The following is a 20889-nucleotide window of genomic DNA, read 5'->3' as shown; positions in this document are numbered from 1 at the left end:
GACGACAATGTCTTCCCCTCCCCCCACCAAAGGCATACAGCCCTTCCTTCCCTCAGGGAGTTTACAATCTAATAATGGAGGCAGATTTAAATAGCCATGTGATTACCATTGTGGTCCATGCCGCACAAGGAGCTGCCGCCTACTGTGAGAATTCACTACAAGTGGACCTAATCCAGCCGTGAATGGGGGCGGTGGGTGACTGGAAAGGCTTCCTGAGGGCTTCAGCTAAGAAAGGGGTAGGTGTGAAGATGCTTGAGCGCTCACCCTGCTCCCGGGCAGGGGACATCTCATTTGTTAATTCACACGCTTCTGTTCTCATTCATTCATTCCTCCAACAGAGTTGGTTGGGCACCAACTCCGCCAGGCCCTGTGCCAGGTGCCGGGGATATGGTGGTGCCGAGGCACACAGGACCGTGCCCTCCGAAAGCTTCCAGATGACAGGCAGGAATCAGTCCCGTTTCCTTTCATTTCCTAAATCCTGGAAATGTTGAGTGGTAGCGGTGTTCTTATTACAAAACTGCATTACAGCTGAGCGATTTGTCTGTATAGCATAATGAGATTTTGATCTGCAGTCATGTGCATAGCATTTACCTTGTGGAGTCTCTGCTGTAAATTTTCTGTTAATTACTGGCTTTGTTACCCAGCATGGCCCCTCCCTTTGTGTGCCGTAAGGGAACAAACCCGGAGCATTAGTCTGAGCAAAACTAATTAGGAAGATAAGCCCCCTGGAAAAAGGTATTCCAAAACTAAATAGGACTGATTTCTGGACTTGCCTGGGTTTCTGGATTATCAGAGCCGTGGTTTCGTATTAGCATGAACAATTGAGAAGGGCTTTTAAGTTGCATGTACTTTAAGACCCCATTGAAGAAAGAGAAAGAGAAGAGGAAGACAGAGAATACCATAGATAAGTATAACATGTTTCTTTCAACGATCTCCAAATGCTTCCATCTGTATTTCATTTTTCCCAACAGCTTCCTGAACAAGTATTCCTGTTTTCTTCATTTATGGGTACGGGGAGACCAAGTGACTTAGTCCAAGGCGATATCGCTGGTCAGTGGACGAAACAATGAAACACATAACAGATGACACAGATTCATTAAAAAATAAATAAATAAATAAATAAATAAATAAATAAAAGCCAAACCTGCCCTTTTCGTGATGTTTCTAAGCAATAAAAATCCTGCCATTACCCCAACTTCCCCCTCTTTTCACCGCCTCTCCCCCACCCCCGCCAGCACACTCGGGTCAGAGAAGAGTATACTTGGGTTCTTTGAAGACTCGGTGATGTTAAAAAGATCCTCAGCTTAAATCCCAGATAGCACAGCCACGGGTTACGTGTGGGTTTTCTTTCTTTTTCTTTCTTTCCATATTGCTTTAAATAAAAATCTTGGAGCCACCAGCCGTGTAATGATGGATTATTTTAAGTAACAACTTGGGGGGGGTGCAGAATAAATTAGAAACACAGACCCTTCCTCCTCGGTTTGGCAGGAGAAGGCTTTTGCTGCTGGGATTTGAAACCGTGGGTTTCTCCGCTGCTTGCAAAGAGGAAGGAGGCCACATGCTCAGGAGGGTGAGAAATAATGTTATCCTCTTGTCCTGTGTCTCCCCATTAAAGGCAGCCATCTGCTGAATTGTGACACGTGCTCTCAGCTCGCCCTGGGCTTGGGTCATCCGTTCCACTCACTTACAGGGGACTGGGGAAGAGATTTGCAGGCCTCCGCGGGGACAGGACTCAGGGCTCCGGTTTCTCCGGCCAGCGCCCCCTCTGACCCCCCCCCCCCCCATTGAAGACCCTGGGGTGGGGGAGAGCGGGAGCAGAACCCCGCTTTGGCGACCCTGATGAGGTGTGAGGTAGTGTTGGGTTTCCTTTCCCAGCAGAGGCCCCCAGCCCTGAACACCGGCGCTGAGGCAGGAACTGGGTTTTTTCAGATCCACTTTAAATGAGACCAGATGGAGGCAGAGGCAAATTCAGGCTCCCTAGAGGACAGTTGGGCATTCATCCAGAGGCCTGTGAGTAAACCTTTTTTCTTTTTCTTTTTCTTTTTTTCTTTTTTTTTTTTTTTTTTTTTTTTTTTTTTTTTTTTTTTTAGCAGATTGGAGATAACAGTGACCAGAACACCTAGAAAACTCTGTTTCAAGAGCCTGGCTTGAAGTCTGGCTCTTGTGGGAGAGGCTGACCCACCCTGAGCAGGGGTCCCCCCTGGCCTGAGGTAGAGCTGTTGTACCTAGAATCTGGCCAGTTGGGTGGAGTGGCCCCGGGCCGGAGGCTTAGGCCCGAGTCCGAAAGGAGAGAAAGGGCAGAGGGAACCCAGAAGAGGAGGACCAGCCCCTCCATGGCTTCTGCTGCCTCAGTTGCCTTCCGTGGGTGGGAGCCGCCTTGCGGAGCCCATAGGGTTCCAGGTCGTGTTCCGTGACCCTCCTCCCTCTGGACTGTCGTCAGGCCACAGGCCCCATGCCCTCACATTTCAGCTGCGTAAAGAAGTCTGTCACTGCAGTCAGCTTTTCCATTTGAGAGTAGCAGTCCTCTCGACAGGGCCCTGGAGCCCAGCACCACTCCTCGGCCACTAAATCACTCTGTGACTCTGGACAGGTCACTTCCTCTCTCTGAGTCTCTGTTTCCCCTTTTGTAACATGAGCGGGTCGGAGTGGGTCGGAGCCCGAAGGGCGTTACCAGCTCCAACCTTGTGTGGTTCTGAGTGTTTCCTGGTCCCGCAGCTGAATTTCTTTGAGGCTCTTGCCTGCTTCTGCTTCCGACCGAGGTGGTTAACTCCATCTCTTCCCTGCTTTGACTCCTTGAGCTGGGTGGAGAGACAGAGTTGTGGAAAAGGCAAGTCTGTGCTTTTAGCTCAGCAGGGTCTCTCTAAGTGGAATAGAAACAGCCCTTCAGACAGTCTGTCCAGGTGGGGGTGTGTTGCCATTGTCGTCTTATAGAGGTACGCGACAGCTGAATTTCTGTCTATTGAATCCCATCTTAAATGCGCTAGGAGAGCTGGCCATTTAATGGAATCCTGCTGCGAGTCCTTTTATAGAATGAAAAGCCACTCGGGAATTGATCTGGTGTACTAAAATCCAGAGTTTCATCTACTCGATTTGCCCCAAACGGACCTTTCTCCCTGTATGGTAAGCATGGTTTCCTTCGTGCCTCCCCAGGGCCCCCTAAGCTGCCCGGCCCCCCGTCCCCCCCCACCGAAAGGCTTTTCTGGGGCTTTTGGGGGTTCTTACGGCTGATGATACAGTGGCGTCCGCTCTCTTGGTGGCGCTGGAGGCATTGCTTCATCAAGTCTTTTAGCGGCATGTTTCCGGATATGTGACTCGACTGCTGGTTCACATGAATCCTTATAATAATAAGTTATACCGTATAATAATAAGTTATGTAGATACAATGGTAATGTTATAATAAGGATAATAATAGGGTTTTATTGTATTATTGCTAAAATAAGTGTTTACATACAATAAAACTGCCCGAAAGCTGAATACTTAACCGAATTTTCTAGTTATCTGTATGTTAAAGCACCTTTTTTGGTACTTGTAGCTGAAGATTTTGCCACAGAAGCCGAGGCTGCTTTCCTGCCTAGGAAAGTATCATCATAGAATCTTCTTTAGAATGGAATCTTTTTATTCTGGTTATAAAAGTAAACTATGCCCCCCCCCCCAAAGTAAAATATGCCTATTGTAGAAAATTTGGGAAACACAGAAAAGCAACAACCTGCATTCCCTCCACCCAAAAGTAACCATTGTCACCATTCTGGTGTAAAGTTGACCTTTGAACAATGCAGGGGTTAAGGGCACTGACCCCCACACAGTCAAAACTCCACGTATAACTTTTGACTCCCCCGAAACTTAATAACTTAACAGCCTATTGCTGGCTGGAAGTCTTACTACTGATAACATAAATAGTAACATTAACACCTACTTTGTATGTTGTATGTATTATATACTTATATTCTTACAATAAAGGAAACTAGAGAAAAGAAAATGTTATTAAGAAAAACATAAGGGAGGGAAAATACATTTATAGGACTACCTTGTATTTATTGAAAAAAAAATCCACGTATAAGTGGACCCAGGCCCTTCAAACCTGTGTTGTTCAAGGGTCACCTGAATATTCTTCCAAGCTTTCAAAAATACATCTACACTCCCCGCCCCCCATGATTGGAATGATTGGGGTTTTGTTATTTGCTTGGTCATATTTGGTGATCATTTTTCCTTTTCCTTAAATATTCTTTTTAATTTTTTTTATTAAACTTTTTTTAATGTTTATTTTTAAGAGACAGGCAGAGAGCGGGGGAGGGGCAGAGAAAGAGGGAGACACAGAATTTGAAGCAGGTTCCAGGCTCTGGGCTGTCAGCACAGAGCCCAACATGGGGCTCAAACCCACGAACTGTGAGATCATGACCTGAGCCAAAGTCAGCTTAACTGCCTGAGCCATCCAGGCGCCCCTCTTTTTAATTTTTTTAATGTTTATTTATTTTTGAGAGGGAGAGAGAGAGACAGAGAGACAGAATCCGAAGTGGGCTCCAGGCTCTGAGCTGTCAGCGTAGAGCCTGACGCCGGGGCTCAAACCCACGAGCTGGGAGAACATGAGCTGAGCCGAAATCGGACACTTAACCGACTGAGCCACCCAGGTGCTCCCTTGTCATTAAATATTCTTAGAAGATATTTGTACCAGCTGTTTAATATTCCGTTGTGCATCACTGAACTATTCACTGATTTTGATCATCCTGAAGGTTTGCAGGGTCTGTGATGGAGAAAAGGGAAGGTGTGAGAGATCAGGCCCACGAGAGAATCCTATTTCAGTGTGTCTACGACGAGGTGCAGAGAGGCCAGAGGAGCAAGTTTAGGGAAAGGCCAGTGGTCGGCAGTGAGTTCCAACCTTTTGGTTTTGGTCTCATCCTTCAGAACGTCAGCTACTGACTTAGCCACGGGGCTTGAAACAGGAGGCCAGAAACTCCATTGATATTGACGCACCTTCAGTTCCCAAGGGCCTCATATACTGTTTGCTTCCTATGCCACTAAGGTTGGAAGAGGGGCGGGGCGAGGGGGGTGGGTAGAAGGGGCCAGGGGTTGCCCACTTGGGTGCTTATGGGACTCTTTATTTTCAGAATAACAGCAGTGAGAGGAAGATGCACAGCTGGAACCGCCATAACTCGTTCTTCGTAACGCGAACCTTTGAATATTCAATTAAAAAATGAGATTGGTGTGTCCTCAGGGGAGGAGGCGGAAGAGAAAGAGAGCAGAGCTTCTGCTTGTGATATGAAATGTGGTATAACGTATTTCAAACCGCAGGTGACTGCAGATGGGGAGAAAACAGGAAATGGAATTGGGGAGGGGAGGGGAGGGGGGGCTCTCTCGATTGGAGGGAGCCCTCTTTCATTTTGCCTTTCTTTTAGCTCTTCTCAGACTCTGCATCCTAATTACCTCTGCTGCAAAGCTGAGTGAGAACTCTTTTCTTGTACTAAACATGTTTTTAAATGACACAGGTAATGTGTGAATACATTCATGCTGTAAAAGGATCAAACAATACAGAAGCACGTTGAATGTCCCCCTGAGGAAGCCCCCCCCCCCGCATTTCCACCTTCCTCCCCTGAGGTAGCCACCATTCCTGGTTTAGTGGGTTCCTTTCTGTCCCCTTTCTATGCACTCACATACATTTATGTGCAAATACACATATATAGGGCTTTTTTTTTTTGCATATATGGGCTCTTACTGTGCTTATTGTACTACGAGCTTCTTTTTGCTACAATATAAATATGCCTTGGAGATGTTTTTATCAGAATATACAGACCTACCACATTCTTCTCAATGGCTGCAGAATATTCCAGACTATGCATGTATCACAATTTAGTTCAATATTTTTCTATTATCAGACATCTGTGGGTTTTCCCCCTTGTTTTTCAGTATTGTAATCAAGGCTGTGATGAATTTCCCTATACATGGATCTTTGCACAGACACGTGAGTTTCTGTAGAATAGATTCCCAGGGGAGGTTGCAGGGGGACAGGAGACGGGCCCTTTAACATTTTGTTGACTGTGATCCTTCTAGCCTCTCAGTTCAAGCCTTGAACGTGACACCACCTGCTACTCAGGTGATAACTTGAGATATTAGCGTTGGGTTGTCATTTCCATCTTCTCTGGTGCACATTGTAATCAAGACCTCAATTCATCAGGCCACCTTAAGGAGAAAGAGGAGAGAGATGAGATAGCAAAACTTTAGTGAGGGAGGGGGAAGAAACTTCCAGAGCTGTCCTGGGGTCAGTGTACATTCAGTCCGATGTCCTTTTTTACCTCCACATATTTAGCTCTGAACAATGAGAACTGATACTCATGATGACCTTGACATCTTATAAGATTCATCAAAACAAGAGTGAATAGTGCTCACTAGACAGGATTTCCTAAAGCAGGAAATATATATACAAATACATTTTTGAAGCTTTCTCGACTCTAAGCCTTGAGACAAAAAGTTTGCTGCTTAGGGGCGCCCGAATGGCTCAGTCGGTTGAGCGTCTGACTCTTGGTTTCTGCTCAGGTCATGATCTCACGGTTCATGGGATCGAGCCCCGCATCTGGCTCTGAGCTGGCGGTGCGGAGCCTGCTTGGGATACTTTCTTTCTCTCTTTCTCTGGCCCTCCCCCACTTGTGCACATGCGCTCTTTCTCTCTCAAAATAAATAAATATTTTTAAACAGTTTGCTGCTTAAATCTTTAGCAGGAAGAACACAGTAACCAGCTCCCATGCTTCCAAGTCTCCATAACCTTCCAGTTAATTTTGGTGTATTGGATGGACACTGAGTAAAAAGATACAGAGAAAAATAGGGATTCTAAAGCCACCAGTGACCTTCATCAAATCCAGACTAATGGTTAGCTCTCTGTAATTCTTCCTCATTTCAACCTTGGTCTCTGGTGCTAGAAGACTGTTGGGTCACCTCCAACTTCTCCGATCATTTCCACCCTCTTGGAAGAATCCTTTTCATCTTCCATTCCTTACTTATGGACATTTCCTGCATTCAGTGCCTAGCTCTTTTCTCCCTGTACTATCTCTTAAAGAACACATCCAATTTCCTCCCACTTCTAAATTCATCCCCCAGTGCTGAATTCTCCTTGAGCCTACAATCCCATATTGCTAAGTACTTGTTAGATTTCTTCTCTTGCATATCTCACCAGAAAATCAAAACGGCCTTATTGTCCTTACCATATAAAATGTTTTTACAAATCCAGAAGACAGAGACAGACCCCTATGTTCTAAAAAATGGGCGAGGACTTGAATAGGCAACTCACATACATGTGTACATATGCACAATGCGTGTATAGATACACAATACAGAATACACAATAAAAGGAATGTTCCCCTTCACGTGCAAACTAAATGTTGTGATACCAGTTTTCAATGATTCCATTCCCAGTGGTTAAAAAGCCTCAGAAACTTGGTGTTGGTCTAAGTGTGGGCAAACAGACACTATTGCATATTGGTGACCGAAGTAGACCTTTGTACTATTTATTCTCTGTTGAGTGATTCCTCAGCGTGTACTGAAGTCTTTCTTTTTCAAAAAATTTTTGTAATGATTATTTACTTTTGAGAGAGAGAAAGACAGAGCCTGAGGGGAGGAGGGGTAGAGAGAGAGAGTGGGAGACACAGAATCGGAAGCAGGCTCCAGGCTCTGAGCCGTCAGCACAGAGCTCAACTCGGGGCTCAAACCCACGACCTGTGAGATCATGACCTGAGCCGAAGTCGGACGCTTAACGGACTGAGCCACCCAGGTGCCCCTGTACTGAAGTCTTTGAAATGTGTGTGCCTTTGGACCCAGCAGGCTTCAATTCTAGGGGTTTAACTTAAGGAAATAATCAAAGATCTATGCACACCTGTAAGAATGAGAATTATTGTTCATACTGTTTAAAACTTGGAAACACGCTAAACGTCTAGCAGTGGAAGATTACTTAAGAAAATATGGTGAATTCCTACAATGGAATGCTATATGGCCAACACAAATAGTGTTTTAGAAGTATGCTTCATTTCTCAAGAAAAGGTCCATACTATATTATGCGCCAGGTTTTGTAAAGGAGCATACAGAATTATCCCTATTTTGTAAGAAACAAAAGGTATACAGACCGGAGGGAAACGTATGTAAATATTACCAGTGGTTATCTCTGGAGGGTGCTGTTATGGGTGACTGCTGTTTTCTCCTTTACAATTTTCCCTATGTTCTACAATTTCTAACAGTGCACCTTGCGTACTTTTTAGAAAATAAAAAGCCCGATAGCACGTAATTTTTTCGTAATAGCTTATCTAAAACCAGAATCCTCAACTTCCCCACTAAGCGAGCACCCTTTCCTGGCTTCTCTCTTTTCTGTCCGTGGTGCCATCACCAATCCAAGCTCCCAGGCTTAGAACCTTGCAGCCTTAGAGCTCTGATTGTCCCTTCACCCTCTCTTCACCAATCGCTGATTGAGCGATCGCCCTTCTTTAGGACATCTCTCAAGTTTGTTCCTCCCTCCTGAGTCCCAAGTCAGATCGGCTCAGTTCAAGCAGCACGTATTGGCACGGTGCCTGGATGCCTCTCTGCCAGGTCCGTGTTAGTGGAGTCCTCTGTCTTCTTGCCTCTGCTCGCTCTCTCCAATCAGTCAGTCAAACACCCCGCAGCTGGAATGATCTTTCGAAAACCTGTATCATGGCTCTCCCCACTCAAGACACTCAAAGGGCCCCCACACCCCGTTGCCTAGGGAATAAAGCCCATACACGCTTCCTTCTACTCTTTACGGCACTGTGCTAGGTGGGAGGTAACGGGGAAGGGGCACATGGGAGGTTCTTGTGGGTTTTTGTTGACAATGACGTAAGTCTTTAAGCATCAGGTGTGGGGCTCGCCCCATCTCTCCACTGCGTTCAGTTTGAAAAGTCCCTTTCCTCTCCTTTTGGCCCTTGGACCAGAGGCCAGAGTTGCACGGTGCTGAATTTGGACACAGGAAGAGGCGGCCAGGGGCGATAAAATACGGCTCAGGAAACCTCAGCTCTGAGTCTGTCCCAATTTCCGATACCCGCTACGGAAGAGGATCCATCGAGAAAGCATATTGGCCCTTAAGTCTCTCTCCCCTGCAGTGGTGAGGACCGAGAGCAAACGGTGGGAAACTTCCACCTTCGTTCGTCTGCTTTAAGAAAAAGGAGAAAAGGGGTGGAGGGTGAGGGGAAGCAGAAAGGGGTGTGTGTAGAACAAGCCCCGAGTGGTGTGGGCCACGCATGAAACCCAGCTGTTTACAGGCGCCCCTCTGGGGTCCACAATACGCCAACTCAGACTGTGGCATATGGCTGTGTCAGGAATACTCCACCGGGAGTGTGGGGGAAGGGGCGAGACGCGTGAGGGTAATGAACTTGCCAGATGGCGCTCCCGGCCCTGATCCTGTCTCTCGCTCTTGGAAGACCTGCTGAGGGGGCCCAGCCCATCCCTCTCCGTGGGACCTAGGCTCAAAGCAGGTGCAGTCAACCACGAAGACGGCCTGCTAGAACAAACAGCCCGGGATGCCGGTGCGGGCCTCCTGGCACTAACCATGCCCTTCTTGGACTGCTCTTGGCGCCTTTCCGGTTTACCGAAATCTTGGTGTAAAACCATTAACGATAGGAAGCTCTGGGACTAGCAGGTGAAGGAAGCAAAGGCCCTCTGCTTCGCGGGGCTGCGACTGGCCTGGCCGACCCCTGTGGAGACCAGGGGTCCCGCGGAAGCCTGGAGGCCGCTCTCTCTGGCTGGGGGGGAGACACAGGCGTTCCATGGCATCGCGTGTTATTTGGGGGAGTCCGAGTACATGGGTGATCTCACAGTGCAAGAAAAACAGGTGCTGCTGTTGACGGAGTGCCCACCACAGGCCGGGCACCGTGTTCCGTGCTTGAGGAACATTATCCTGTGTCCTCCTCGCCCCTGTCCTATGAGCTAGGAACCACGCGTCCCCGATTTTACAGGTGGGGAGGCTCTGAGAAGTTAAGTAACTTGTCCGAGGTCAGAAGGTGAAGGAGGCAGGATTCTCACACGGAGACCTGTCAGAGGTCAAAGCCTAGTCTCTTAACCTCTACACCGAGCCACCTTTGTGGTTGCCCAAAATGCCCTCGAGACAGGACTAACTGCTTTTTTGAAGTCCTGTTGTAATGTTCGCTGAGCACAGAGGCATGGACCAGGCGTTGTGCTTAAAGCTCGTTGGACGTTGTGGCACATTCGAGACCCCCTGTCTCCTAGGACAGACGCGGGAGGAAACGGGGTCTCCGAGAGGTTACCCAGCTTGTAAGTGGTGGAGGCAAGAGTTAACCCAAGTCCGTGAACCCCTGAACCCGCCCTCCCACCTGTCGTGAGCCCCCTCTGCAGTTTGCTCTGTCTGGAACTAGGGTGACATTCATCACGGAGCCTGGAGATGCCCGTACCTAAGAATCTGTGATTTCTTTCTTTCTTTCTTTTTTTTAATATTTATTTCTTTTTGAGAGCTCAAGCGGGGGAGGGGCAGAGAGAGGGGGGCAGAGGATCCGAAGCGGGCTCTGCGCTGACAGAGGCTCGAACTCACAATCCGCGAGATCATGACCCGAGCTGAAGTCGGGCGCCCATCCGACTGAGCCACCCAGGTGCCCCAAGAATCTGTGATTTCTAAGCCGGTGGTGATTTCTAAGCCATTCTGCTTTGGAGCCGGGAGTAGCTATGGGAAGATAAGACACACGGGGCCTGGGCGAGCGTTACTTCCTCGCTCGGAGATCGTTTGGATGAGAAGTGAGACCCAGGTTGCTTTTAAGCACGTTTTCCTTTTCTCCCCTCCCTCCCCTTCCAAATTAGGGTGAAGGCTGCCGAACTGTCCCCCTGGCTGGACATGTGGGGTTTGACAGCTTGCCCGACCAGCTGGTGAATAAGTCAGTCAGCCAGGGTTTCTGCTTCAACATCCTGTGCGTGGGTGAGTATTTCCATAGCAGGAAATTCTATTACAGAATATGGATCCTTAATGGCTGGATGTGGCTTTGCAGGTAATTAGGTTAAATACTGAGCCATTCTGATCTATTTGCAAAAGTGCTTTCCCCACTTCTTCCTCTTTTATCCCTCTGTTTGCTTTTGTAAGCAGCCGGCTTGTGATTATATTTTTCCCTGGCCAGACCAGAAGGCGTGGCCGTACCCTGGGGGAAACTGAGCGCTGTGACACCCTGTGGAAATGTGGTCAGGGTGCTGGCTGGCTCAGCTACGGCTGTCAAGTTCCTTTGGACTGAGAAAACCGGAGCCGGACAGAATTTGGGTGGCGGAGGAGGTAGTGGCTGTGGAAGGGTGCCTGCCCACCAGCTGTGGGCAGTGGGTTGGGGCTGTCTGTTCCTCTGCAGCCCTGTCGTGCTTGCCACAGTTGGAGCTCAAGTTCAGGGACCATACAGCCGAGCGCCAAGTTCTTTTATTCTCTTATAGCCTGTCTCCACCTGGACCTTTAGTCTCCAGCGTGGGGACCATGTCTTCTTAGTCACTTCGAATGTGCCAATCACAGCACAAAGAGAGCTCAGGAATGTTTCTGAAATGAATGAATGAGTTAAGCCCACAGGAAACACTCGTTATCCCTGTCAAACACTTCAGCGTGGTAACAATTTGAGTCCTTACCAGGACTCTGCGAAGTGAGCAGAGGGAGCGAGTGGCATTTGTATCTTCACGGGGCAGGTGGAGACCCAGACATTTGGGGAGGATTAGAGAGTCAGGGGAGGCAGCCCGGAATAAGTGGCGGAGCCAGGACAAAGCCCCAGGTCTGGCCCACCCCCTTGGCCCCTCCCACTGTGTCTCGAACTGCGGAGGGGGCGGGGGGCGACATCCTTTGAGAATACAAAGGCACTTTGGAGCCGAGGAGCAACAACAGCTCCTTGACAGTCTCTCAGAATCTCTCCTTAAGACCTTAAAAAAATCCCAAATTTGCAAACACAATCACAGCATATAATTTTCACTCCACAGTGCAGTAAAGTGTACCTGCGTATTTTCAGCGACCTACTTCTAAACCTTAACGATTGTGTAAATACCATAATAGAGTCCGTTTTCCCGCTGGTTGGTACACTCACACACTTTGGCTAATTGCTCTTCCTTATTTTTGTAGAGAGTGTATGGGGAACTCATTCTCATTGAGGCTCTGAACCACTGCTGAAATTGGATATTTTACTCTTTTAATGTAGTCTAAAGTTCTGTTTTCTTTCTTGTTTTTTATTATTTATTTTGAGAGAGAGCGAGAGAGCACATGAGCACGAGTGGGGTAGGAGCAGAGAGAGAGGGAGAGAGAGAGAGAGAGAATATTCCAAGCAGGCTCCGTGCTGTCAGTGCAAAGCCCGACGCGGGGCTCGATCTCATGAACCGTGAGACCATGACCTGAGCCGACATCAAGAGTCAGACGCTAAACCCACTGAGCCACCCAGGCGCCCCTAAAGTTCTGTTTTCTGTCTAAGCTCATTCATTTTCTAGGACTTGTTATTTTTCTTTTCCTCTACCCTTAGCACCCTTTGTCAGATCGTTTTCTGTAGGTGAGTAACTGGCCACTGGAAGATGAAGAGAGAAGAAGGCCACTTCTCAGTATGGACGACAGGCAGTCAGCTAGGCTCACTCACTAGCCGAATGACTCACTCCCACACATCAGCTTGGGAGCCCGTGAGATGGAAATGTGTGCTTTACAGAATGACGCGTCACGGGCCTTTAGAGTCCGCAGCGAGGCCATTAATTCTTCAAATGCCAGAAGCCTGCTCGTGGTTATGATGAGATGCTGTTAGGAGAAGGACGCAAAATCAACAGAAGCCACGGTGATCAACCGCAAGGTGCTATCACATCCGATATTAGCACCACCAAACCTCTCCAGTCTTTGGCTATTGGCCAACTTATTTCGCATAATACTTGATTACTGAAAGATTTCCGCACAAACATATTGGATTCCCTTGGCATTCCTCCCAGAGCTCCGTATGACCTGTACTGAAGTTGAGGAGATGAAAGGTGAAATGACAGGCCCGCCCTCAGCAGCCTTTCAACCGAGTGCAGTTGGGTGGGTGAGTAAAGCTTCAGGAGGGAGGCCATGTAAATCAGAACGGCTCTCCGAGGGCGAGAGGTGAAGGGCAATGGGATCTGGGGACCACGGGCTCCCCTAGGGCCCAGAGGAGGAGGCAGCCGAGCTCCAGGCAGCGGGTGGGAGAAATAGTAAGTAAACCCCTGTCCTCCAGTTCCCACCCAGGTGCTGGACGGCTACAGCTGCTTCCGCGTGCACCTGCTGGGGAACCGCCCCAGACCCTTCAGGAGGGGGAGGAGTCAGAAAGAGACCCTCGCCCCCGAAGACCCACCCCCCTCTCTTTCTTTCCCTGCTTGCCAGGTCTCAGAAATAGCCCTACGAGCCCCTCTCTTGGCGCCGCAGGCGCCTGCCTTGAATGCCCCCAACCTGGCCTGGGTTAAGTTCATTCCCCATCCCTGATCCCAAACAGCCTGTGGTTCATGCATCCTGCTCTCTGTCTGTGTTCACAACCCCGTCATTGCTCAGAGAACCCACAATTTGGGCCAAGGTCACGTGTGGTTTAGAATGGCTCTAAGGCTGCAATCTCAGCTCAGCCATGGGGCCGGGTACTGTCACTGACTTGGTGAAGGGTCCGCAGCTTGACTGCCGAAGGTGACCTTTTCTCTCGCGGGACTTTCCGTGGCCATTCTGTCATGCTTACCGCCTGTGCATAACTATCAGGTTTACTCCCTTAATGACTGTTATAAAATGATTCTGTTGAGGCATAGACTATATGCCCCCAAAGGATTTTCTCTTCTTTTTTCGTAGGGCATTTTTAAAAACGTTTATCTATTGGGGCGCCTGGGTGGCTCAGTCGGTTAAGCGTCCGACTTTGGCTCAGGTCATGATCTCAACGGTTCGTGGGTCTGAGCCCTGCTCAGGCTCTGTGCTGACAGGGCAGAGCTTGTTTCGGATCCTCTATTTCTCTCTCTGCCCCTCCCCTGCTTACGCTCTCTTCTTTCTCTCTCAAAAAATAAGTAAACATTTTTTGAAAAGTTTACTTACTTATTTTTGAGGGGTGGAGGGGCAGAGAGAGGCAGACAGAGAATCCCAAGCAGGCTCTGCGCTGTCAGTACAGAGCCCGACGCGGGACTGGAACCCACAAACCGTGAGATCATGACCTGAGCTGAAGTGGGATGCTTAACCGACTGAGCCACCCAGGCGCCCCATTTTTTTTTAGATACTTATTTTTATTTTGGGTTGGGGAGAGTACGAGCAGGGGAGGGGCAGAGAGACGGCGACAGAGGATCCGAAGCGGGCTCCGCACTGACAGGCTGACAGCGGCGAGCCGGATGTGGGGCTCGAACCCACGAACCACAGGATCGTGACCTGAGTCCAAGTCAGACGCTCAACTGACTGAGCCACCCAGGTGCTGCACAGTTATTATTTTCAGAGGGCGAGGCACATGCGTGTGAGCATATCATGACTCCCCTCGAGCAGATTTTCTATGCTGGGCGATAATTACTGAATGGGATGAGGTTCCCCTCGCCCTCCCACTCCCCTGACCAAAAAAACCCCTGCATACTAGTCGCTTAGCTTTGGAAATTGCAAAGGTCCCATGATCCTAGCTAGATACAGTACAGGAGGGCATCCGAGGAGACGCCGGAACCAGCAGTACCCATGTTCTGGGGCCCGTTGCTTTGCACTGCTGGGAAAGAGCTCCGAAGAGACACAGCCTTCCGAATGTGCCAGCAGCAGGAATGCCTGTGAGGAGTGCAAAGAGTCATAATGATAATATTTACTTTGAAGCTGCTCGGGATTCCAGGCTCAACTTGGCTGTGTTGAACTTGGAATGGAAACGCGCGAGAGAAGCAGGATTGAGGCTCACTGGAGAGGCGGGGAGGGACAGCTAGCCTTCCGTCAAGGTCAGGGGCCGATGGCGTCACGCGTTCATCTCTGGGAAGGGCAGCCGCTCACCTGTCGAAGGCGGGCTGCGAGCCGTGGTGCGAGAGTGTGCAGCAACCCTCTCTCGGGGGAAACGCCGCTTTGGTTTGTAGCCTTTGCCCACTTCAGCTGATTTGAAGGTGCCAACGCGACGTGGTTGCACGAGGGGTTGGGACCGTCTGCAGGAAGCTGGGGGAGCAGCGCGCCCCTGTCGGCCAGGCCTCGGCAAGATCAGGAAGGAGAGAAGATCGGGAAGCTCACAGAGCCAGGCGTGACCTTGTCCTTGTCCGTAGGCTCCCTAGAGTTCCTGGAGGGTGTCCTTTTGAACACCACCTCCTTGTTGAACTCCCGGACCGCTCTCTTGGTTTATTCCAGTATTTGGAGCTGGCAGGCACTTTAGCTTCATGTGACCCTGAGCTCCGTGTGAACAGGGACTGTGGCTGTCCTGTTCATCGCTGTCTCTTTGGCCCCTTAAAATGGCGCGTGGCTCCTGTTAGAGGCTCCGTGAACATTGGTCCAGTGACCAAATGAACCCCACCATAGCACGCCTGCGGGACGCACGGAAGGCATGTGGGTCAGAGGTATGGGCTCCAGTGTCAGACTGACTTACTACATCGTGACCCTAGACCAGCTCTTTCCTCCACATTTTACAGATGAAGAAGGTGAGGTGCGGAGAGACCGAGGAGTGGGGCGAATTCACGCGGCTGGGAAGCGGCTTGGCTGACTCTTTTTTTTTTTTTTTTTTTAACGTTTATTTATTTTTGGGACAGAGAGAGACAGAGCATGAACGGGGGAGGGGCAGAGAGAGAGGGAGACACAGAATCGGAAACAGGCTCCAGGCTCTGAGCCATCAGCCCAGAGCCTGACGCGGGGCTCGAACTCCCGGACCGCGAGATCGTGACCTGGCTGAAGTCGGACGCTTAACCGACTGCGCCACCCAGGCGCCCCTTGGCTGACTCTTATTAAGGGCAAACGGTAGAAGCTCTCATAGGTTTATTGTGGGGAATGGATAAGCAAATAGAAGTATCCCAGCAGGTGCCTGGCACATAGTAAGTGCTCCAGAAACCATAGCTATTATCATTACTCCAACCTGCTCATTTTATGGAAAAAGAGACTGGGGCCCAGAGAGGGGAACGCCCTTGGCTGGGCATCCACCGACGACCCGGCTGGGACTCTGCAGTTCATCGCTTGCAAGGACTTATTTACACAAGGTGCCAGAGGACGGCGTATTTCACACTACGTGTTGTAAACTGCAACTCTTTTCTAAAAAACCTGGTGTTTCCAGAATACCGTCTACATTAAGCCAAGTGAGATGGAATCCTCCTGGCCGGTGGTGATGGCTTCAAAAGGGCTCAGAAACCCTGCCGTCTGTACAAGGAGGGAGGAGGAGAGAGAAATGGACCCCTCGGGGCTCCCGAGGTTTCCTGCTGGAATCTGCCAAGTCCCCACCTTCCTGCAGGGGTGTGGAGGCGGCTGACCTGATCTTCCTCAATGCTGGGCCCAGGGCAGCGTGGGAGGAGACAGCATCCTAGGCTCAGGCTGGGTCTGCGCCAACCATTAAGAGAGACCCCCCCCCCCCAGGCTCCACAGTGATGGGAAATGGGAACGGGAGCACTCGATAGCCGCGGCACCGGCTCGCTTGATTTTCTGCCCTCTTCTCTTGTTGCATTTATCACGATTCCCTGGACACCCGCGGGTTCTTTTCTTCCACTCATCATTGGGCATCTAATTTCCACAGCCCTTTCGTGCTGGCAGGCATTCGGGTGGTCATTTGTCCTGCTGCTCCTCCCTGCTGCCCTGCCCTGCCCTGCCTGGCCGGCCTCCATCCGTCCAGCTGTGCAAACAGAGCAGCCGGCAGGCAGTCTGTACCTTGCTCCTGACGCCTCTGTGTGCGCCCTGGTCGGGCGCGCCCGGGAGTGCGGGAACATGCCCCATCCCCTGGTCTCTTCGAATCCTTAGGATGGGGGGTGGGGGGCCAAGGAGCCAGCTCTGGGTGCGGGGGAGTCGAGGCCCACCACTCTAGGAGCTGCGGGGCATTCAGCAAAGAGCTCACGGAACAGAAGGGGGTGGAGGCGCGGACGCACATGGAAAAGTCATCAGGCACGCACGAAGATGGGCTCAAGGGGCGCCTGGGTGGCTCAGTCGGTTGAGCGTCTGACTTTGGCTCAGGTCATGATCTCATGGTTCGGCTCAGGTCATGATCTCATGGGTCGGGGCTTCGAGCCCCGCTTCGGATCCTTTGTCCCCCTCTCTCTGCCCCTCCCCCGGTGGTTCTCCCTCTCCCCGGCTCCCTCCCTCCCTCTCTCTCTCAAAAATAAATAAATAAACTTAAAAAAGAAAAGATGGGCTCAAATGTAGCTTGAACGGCAGCGCCCGGAGGGAAGGTGATTTAAGGGTGAGCTGTGTTCCCTCCTCAGAGGTGCCACACCCCCACCTTGGGCGGGGATGGGGGGGGGTGATACATTCCGGTGCTTGGCCAACTCTGTCACCTCCCATTGCAAAGGCCCCACCTCACCAAATTTTTCTTGAGCCCCAAATACTTCCTGTTCCTTTAGGGAGGAAGAAAAAGGGGCCTCTTCTGGGAGAATCTTTGCGGCTAATAGGTATAGCAGACCTTGGCTGGAAACATGATCTGTGTGAGGAACCAGTTTCCTGCACCCTGGCAATCAACCACGTTAGTCAGACCTGGCTGTGGAATTGGGCTGGGGGGCTGGGGAGCCGGGCTGAGCTGAATGTTCTTCTTGTTCTCTCTCTCTCACCCAATCTCTGCACACACAGAAAGCTCTCTCATCGTTGACAGATATTTGAAAAAGCACGTCCTGCATTCAGAGCTCATTATTCACCATAGAAGGCATGTAAGATGGCCTCCTCCCAGAGGGTGGGGAGCAGACGGGCCGTTGTGCATTTATACACACTGTAGCTCCAACCCTGGCCATGGACCCCCCCCCTTGCAGATTTGGACTGTCGGTCACAAAAGGGTGGGGGCGATTTGCCAGGCCAGGACTTGCCCAGTGCTGACCCACTGCCCCCTGGGGAGACATCGAAGGGGTGGGGAGGGGGGAAGGGGAGCAAAGGGTGAGGATACCGGAATAGCAGGGTGGTCTAGGTATTCCAGAGGCAATCCAGGGTAATTAGCTACTGACTCTTCTATTCCTGGCATTCCTGAATCGCCGGGCGTTGGGGCGGAGGCCCAAATACAGTCCGGATCCATGGAGATGATAAGGGCCTGTAGTACCCGGCCCAGCTTGTGGCCTCACGGGACATTCTTGCCCAACTGCCATGCCACCAAGTTTCCCCCAATGTCTTCTTTCCCTGAAGACCCCTTAGCTCCTGGCAGTGGCTTGACATCCCCTCCAATCCCCCAGGAATGACCTCCCGAATGCTTCGCCGGTCCCCACGGCCTTTCCCCGACTCGTCTCCCTGGTGTGAAGGTCAAGACTTGAGATTCTTGTGGTTTAATTTATTAGTATTCTGCAGCCTGTTAAACAAACACACGACGGGTTTGTTTGAAATTGAAGGAGGAGAATTTGTGGCCTGCTAAATTCCCTCCCCATTAGCTAAAAATGCCCCCCCCCCTTCCTGGGGTACACGTCTGGGCATCCTCAGAAGATAATTTACTTGACAAGGGACCACTGTCTCTTTCTTTTAAAATCGAAAATAGCCCTTTAATTTTTCTTACAAAAGCTATCTGTGTTCCACATAGCCAACCTGGAAAATACACAAAAGCATTTAAAGGGAGAGATGAAAACCGAGCATAAGCCCAGCACCCAGTGGTAGCCCTTGGTAAGAGTATGTTGTATTTCCTTCCGGACTTTTCCCAGGTATAACCCTACCTCTCCATCACTGCCTGTACGTAGTTTCTTTTTCTGACTATAAAAGCAATGCGTATTAACCTTCAAGTAACACAAAAGTAGGAAGACTAAAAGAATTACCCCAATGCCACTACCCTGAGATGCTACTGGCTAATACATCCCAGGGCTGTTGAGATCATGACCTGAGCGGAAATCAAGAGTCCCGACGTTCAACCGACTGAGCCATCCAGGCGCCCCTCGTCTGTATAGTTTCATACGCTCTTCATTTACTGTCTCATCGTGTACATGTTTCCATGTCAATGAAAAGACATCCAAAACCTGATACGGAATGCGTGCAGGATCCCTGTGTGAACAGACCGTCATTTATCCTTTTGCTTTTCAGGAGAGACAGGGTTGGGCAAGTCGACCCTCATGGACACCCTGTTCAACACCAAGTTTGAGGGGGAGCCAGCCACCCACACGCAGCCGGGTGTCCAGCTCCGGTCCAACACCTATGACCTCCAAGAGAGCAACGTGGGGCTCAAGCTCACAATTGTGAGCACAGTGGGCTTTGGGGACCAGATCAACAAGGAAGACAGGTAAGGAAAGCCATGGGGTGTGGAGGCTGGTGGGAAGCCACGGGGAGGACCTCCCCATGGGGTCCTTCCTGGACGTCCTCCCCAAATGGCACGTGCAGGCTGCCGACGCAAGCGCCGCCTCCCCCCGGGGTCCCTGTTTACATCAACCATTCTACTCGGCCCGCTTTGCCAAAAGAAGGGTGTCTTTCCAGTATACGTGGGTGAGGTCTCCATTCCATTGGGTAGACATGCCCTGACAACCTAAAACGGAATGACTTTGTCTCTGCCCTTGAGGCAGTCACAGGGAAGGCCGGTTTTGAGCAAATAAGTTCCATCGAGTGCGATATGCTTTGTAAAGGACAGGGGACAAAGAGCTGAAGGTCAAGTTACCATGCGCACATGAAGGAGAGAAGAGTCCGTTCCAGGTGGGGACGTCAGGGAGGCCTTCACAGAGGAAGTGCCCCCTGAGCGCTGGCCCTTGAAGGATGAACTCTTGCCAGACAGACAAGGGAAGGGAGGGAAGGGCAGTCCAGGCTGGGGGGACTGTTTGTACAGAGACAAAGAAGTGTGGAAGAGGGGCGCCTGGGTGGCGCAGTCAGTTAAGCGTCCGACTTCGTGTCAGGTCATGATCTCACGGTTTGTGAGTTCGAGCCCCACATCTGTGCTGATAGCTCAGATCCTGGAGCCTGCTTCCCATTCTGTGTCTCCCTGTCTCTCTGCCCCTCCCCTGCTCATGCTCTCTGTGTCTCAAAAATAAATAAAATATTAAAAAAAAAGTGTGGAAGAACATTCTAAGGAACTGTCACTTGCTCTGTTTGGCTAGCTCAGAGGCAGGTTTACTGTGAAGCTAATGAAACTTAAGCCTCGGGGCACCCTCTTACACAGGCCCTTCCAAGGCCCTGTGACTGATTTTTAGTCATAATGTTGTTTTGCCTTTCTTGGAGGGCCTTTCCAATCGTGTAAGCTTTAGGTCCCACAGTACCTGGGTCTGCCCCTGGGCTAGTGCTTGGCGTGAGCTCGAGGAAAGTAGGGGGAGATGAGCCTGAAGAGGTCAACAGGAGTCAGATCATGGAGGAATTTCTAGAATGTGCAGACGTGGAGCCATTGAGTTTTATGAAGTAGAAGGAGATAGTCCGACCTTTGAAGAGGATTCTTCGGAAGGGTATGGAGAGTAGGAAGACCAGTTAGGAGACTGTTGGACCAATTAGATCAAGGCCAGAGGTGACACAGATGCCGAGACAGGGAAAAAAAAGAGGCAGATTTGGTAAATGCTGAGTAGGTAGAATCACCAGGACTCGGCAGAGACCTGGTGTGGGGTTGTGAAGGCAAAAGAAGAATCTAGCATGAGGCCCAGATTTCTGGCTTTGGAGAGTCTACCAATGGTGGCGGTATTCAGTGAAAGAATTAATATAAGAGACCAAGGTTCTAAAACAATCAGCTGTGTTTTAGACATGTCGAGTTTGAGCTGTCTGGGGACCGAGAGACCTGATGACCTCGAGGCGGAGGCAAGGGAACATACAGGGTTAGAGGTCAGCAGAGGGTCTGCACTGGAAATAAAGATTCGGGTTATCAAGGTATAGGGAGCTGTGTTCCAGCCACAGAGCCACGTAAGACCATCCAGGGATCAATGCTGGGCTAAAGA

The 20889-nt window shown here is 50.2% G+C and overlaps 1 protein-coding gene across 8 annotated transcripts in view; it reads left to right on the top strand.

Annotated features, from left to right (window-relative positions):
* SEPTIN6 (septin 6) overlaps positions 1-20889 on the top strand; it is a 67338-nt gene that overhangs the window by 3796 nt on the left and 42653 nt on the right. For 7 of the 8 annotated variants that reach the window (XR_006962540.1, XM_047081882.1, XM_047081880.1 and 4 more), the window contains exons 1-3: positions 1936-2010; positions 10792-10906; positions 19073-19268. Coding sequence is in view for 7 of the 8 variants with exons in the window: in XM_047081882.1 (XP_046937838.1) it covers positions 1951-2010; positions 10792-10906; positions 19073-19268 (371 nt within the window). In the remaining variant the exon portion in view is untranslated. Of the gene's footprint in view, positions 1-1935; positions 2011-10791; positions 10907-19072; positions 19269-20889 lie in introns of those variants that run through there. The other variant, XM_047081879.1, reaches the window with a different exon arrangement.

This window comes from Lynx rufus, unplaced genomic scaffold (assembly GCF_022079265.1).
Source record: "Lynx rufus isolate CCGP_SWC_20201006 ecotype Redwood Valley unplaced genomic scaffold, mLynRuf1.p SCAF_19, whole genome shotgun sequence".
Lineage (NCBI taxonomy): Eukaryota > Metazoa > Chordata > Mammalia > Carnivora > Felidae > Lynx > Lynx rufus.
The sequence above is the reverse complement of the archived record's forward strand: the minus strand, read 5'-3'. Positions and strand labels throughout refer to the sequence as shown.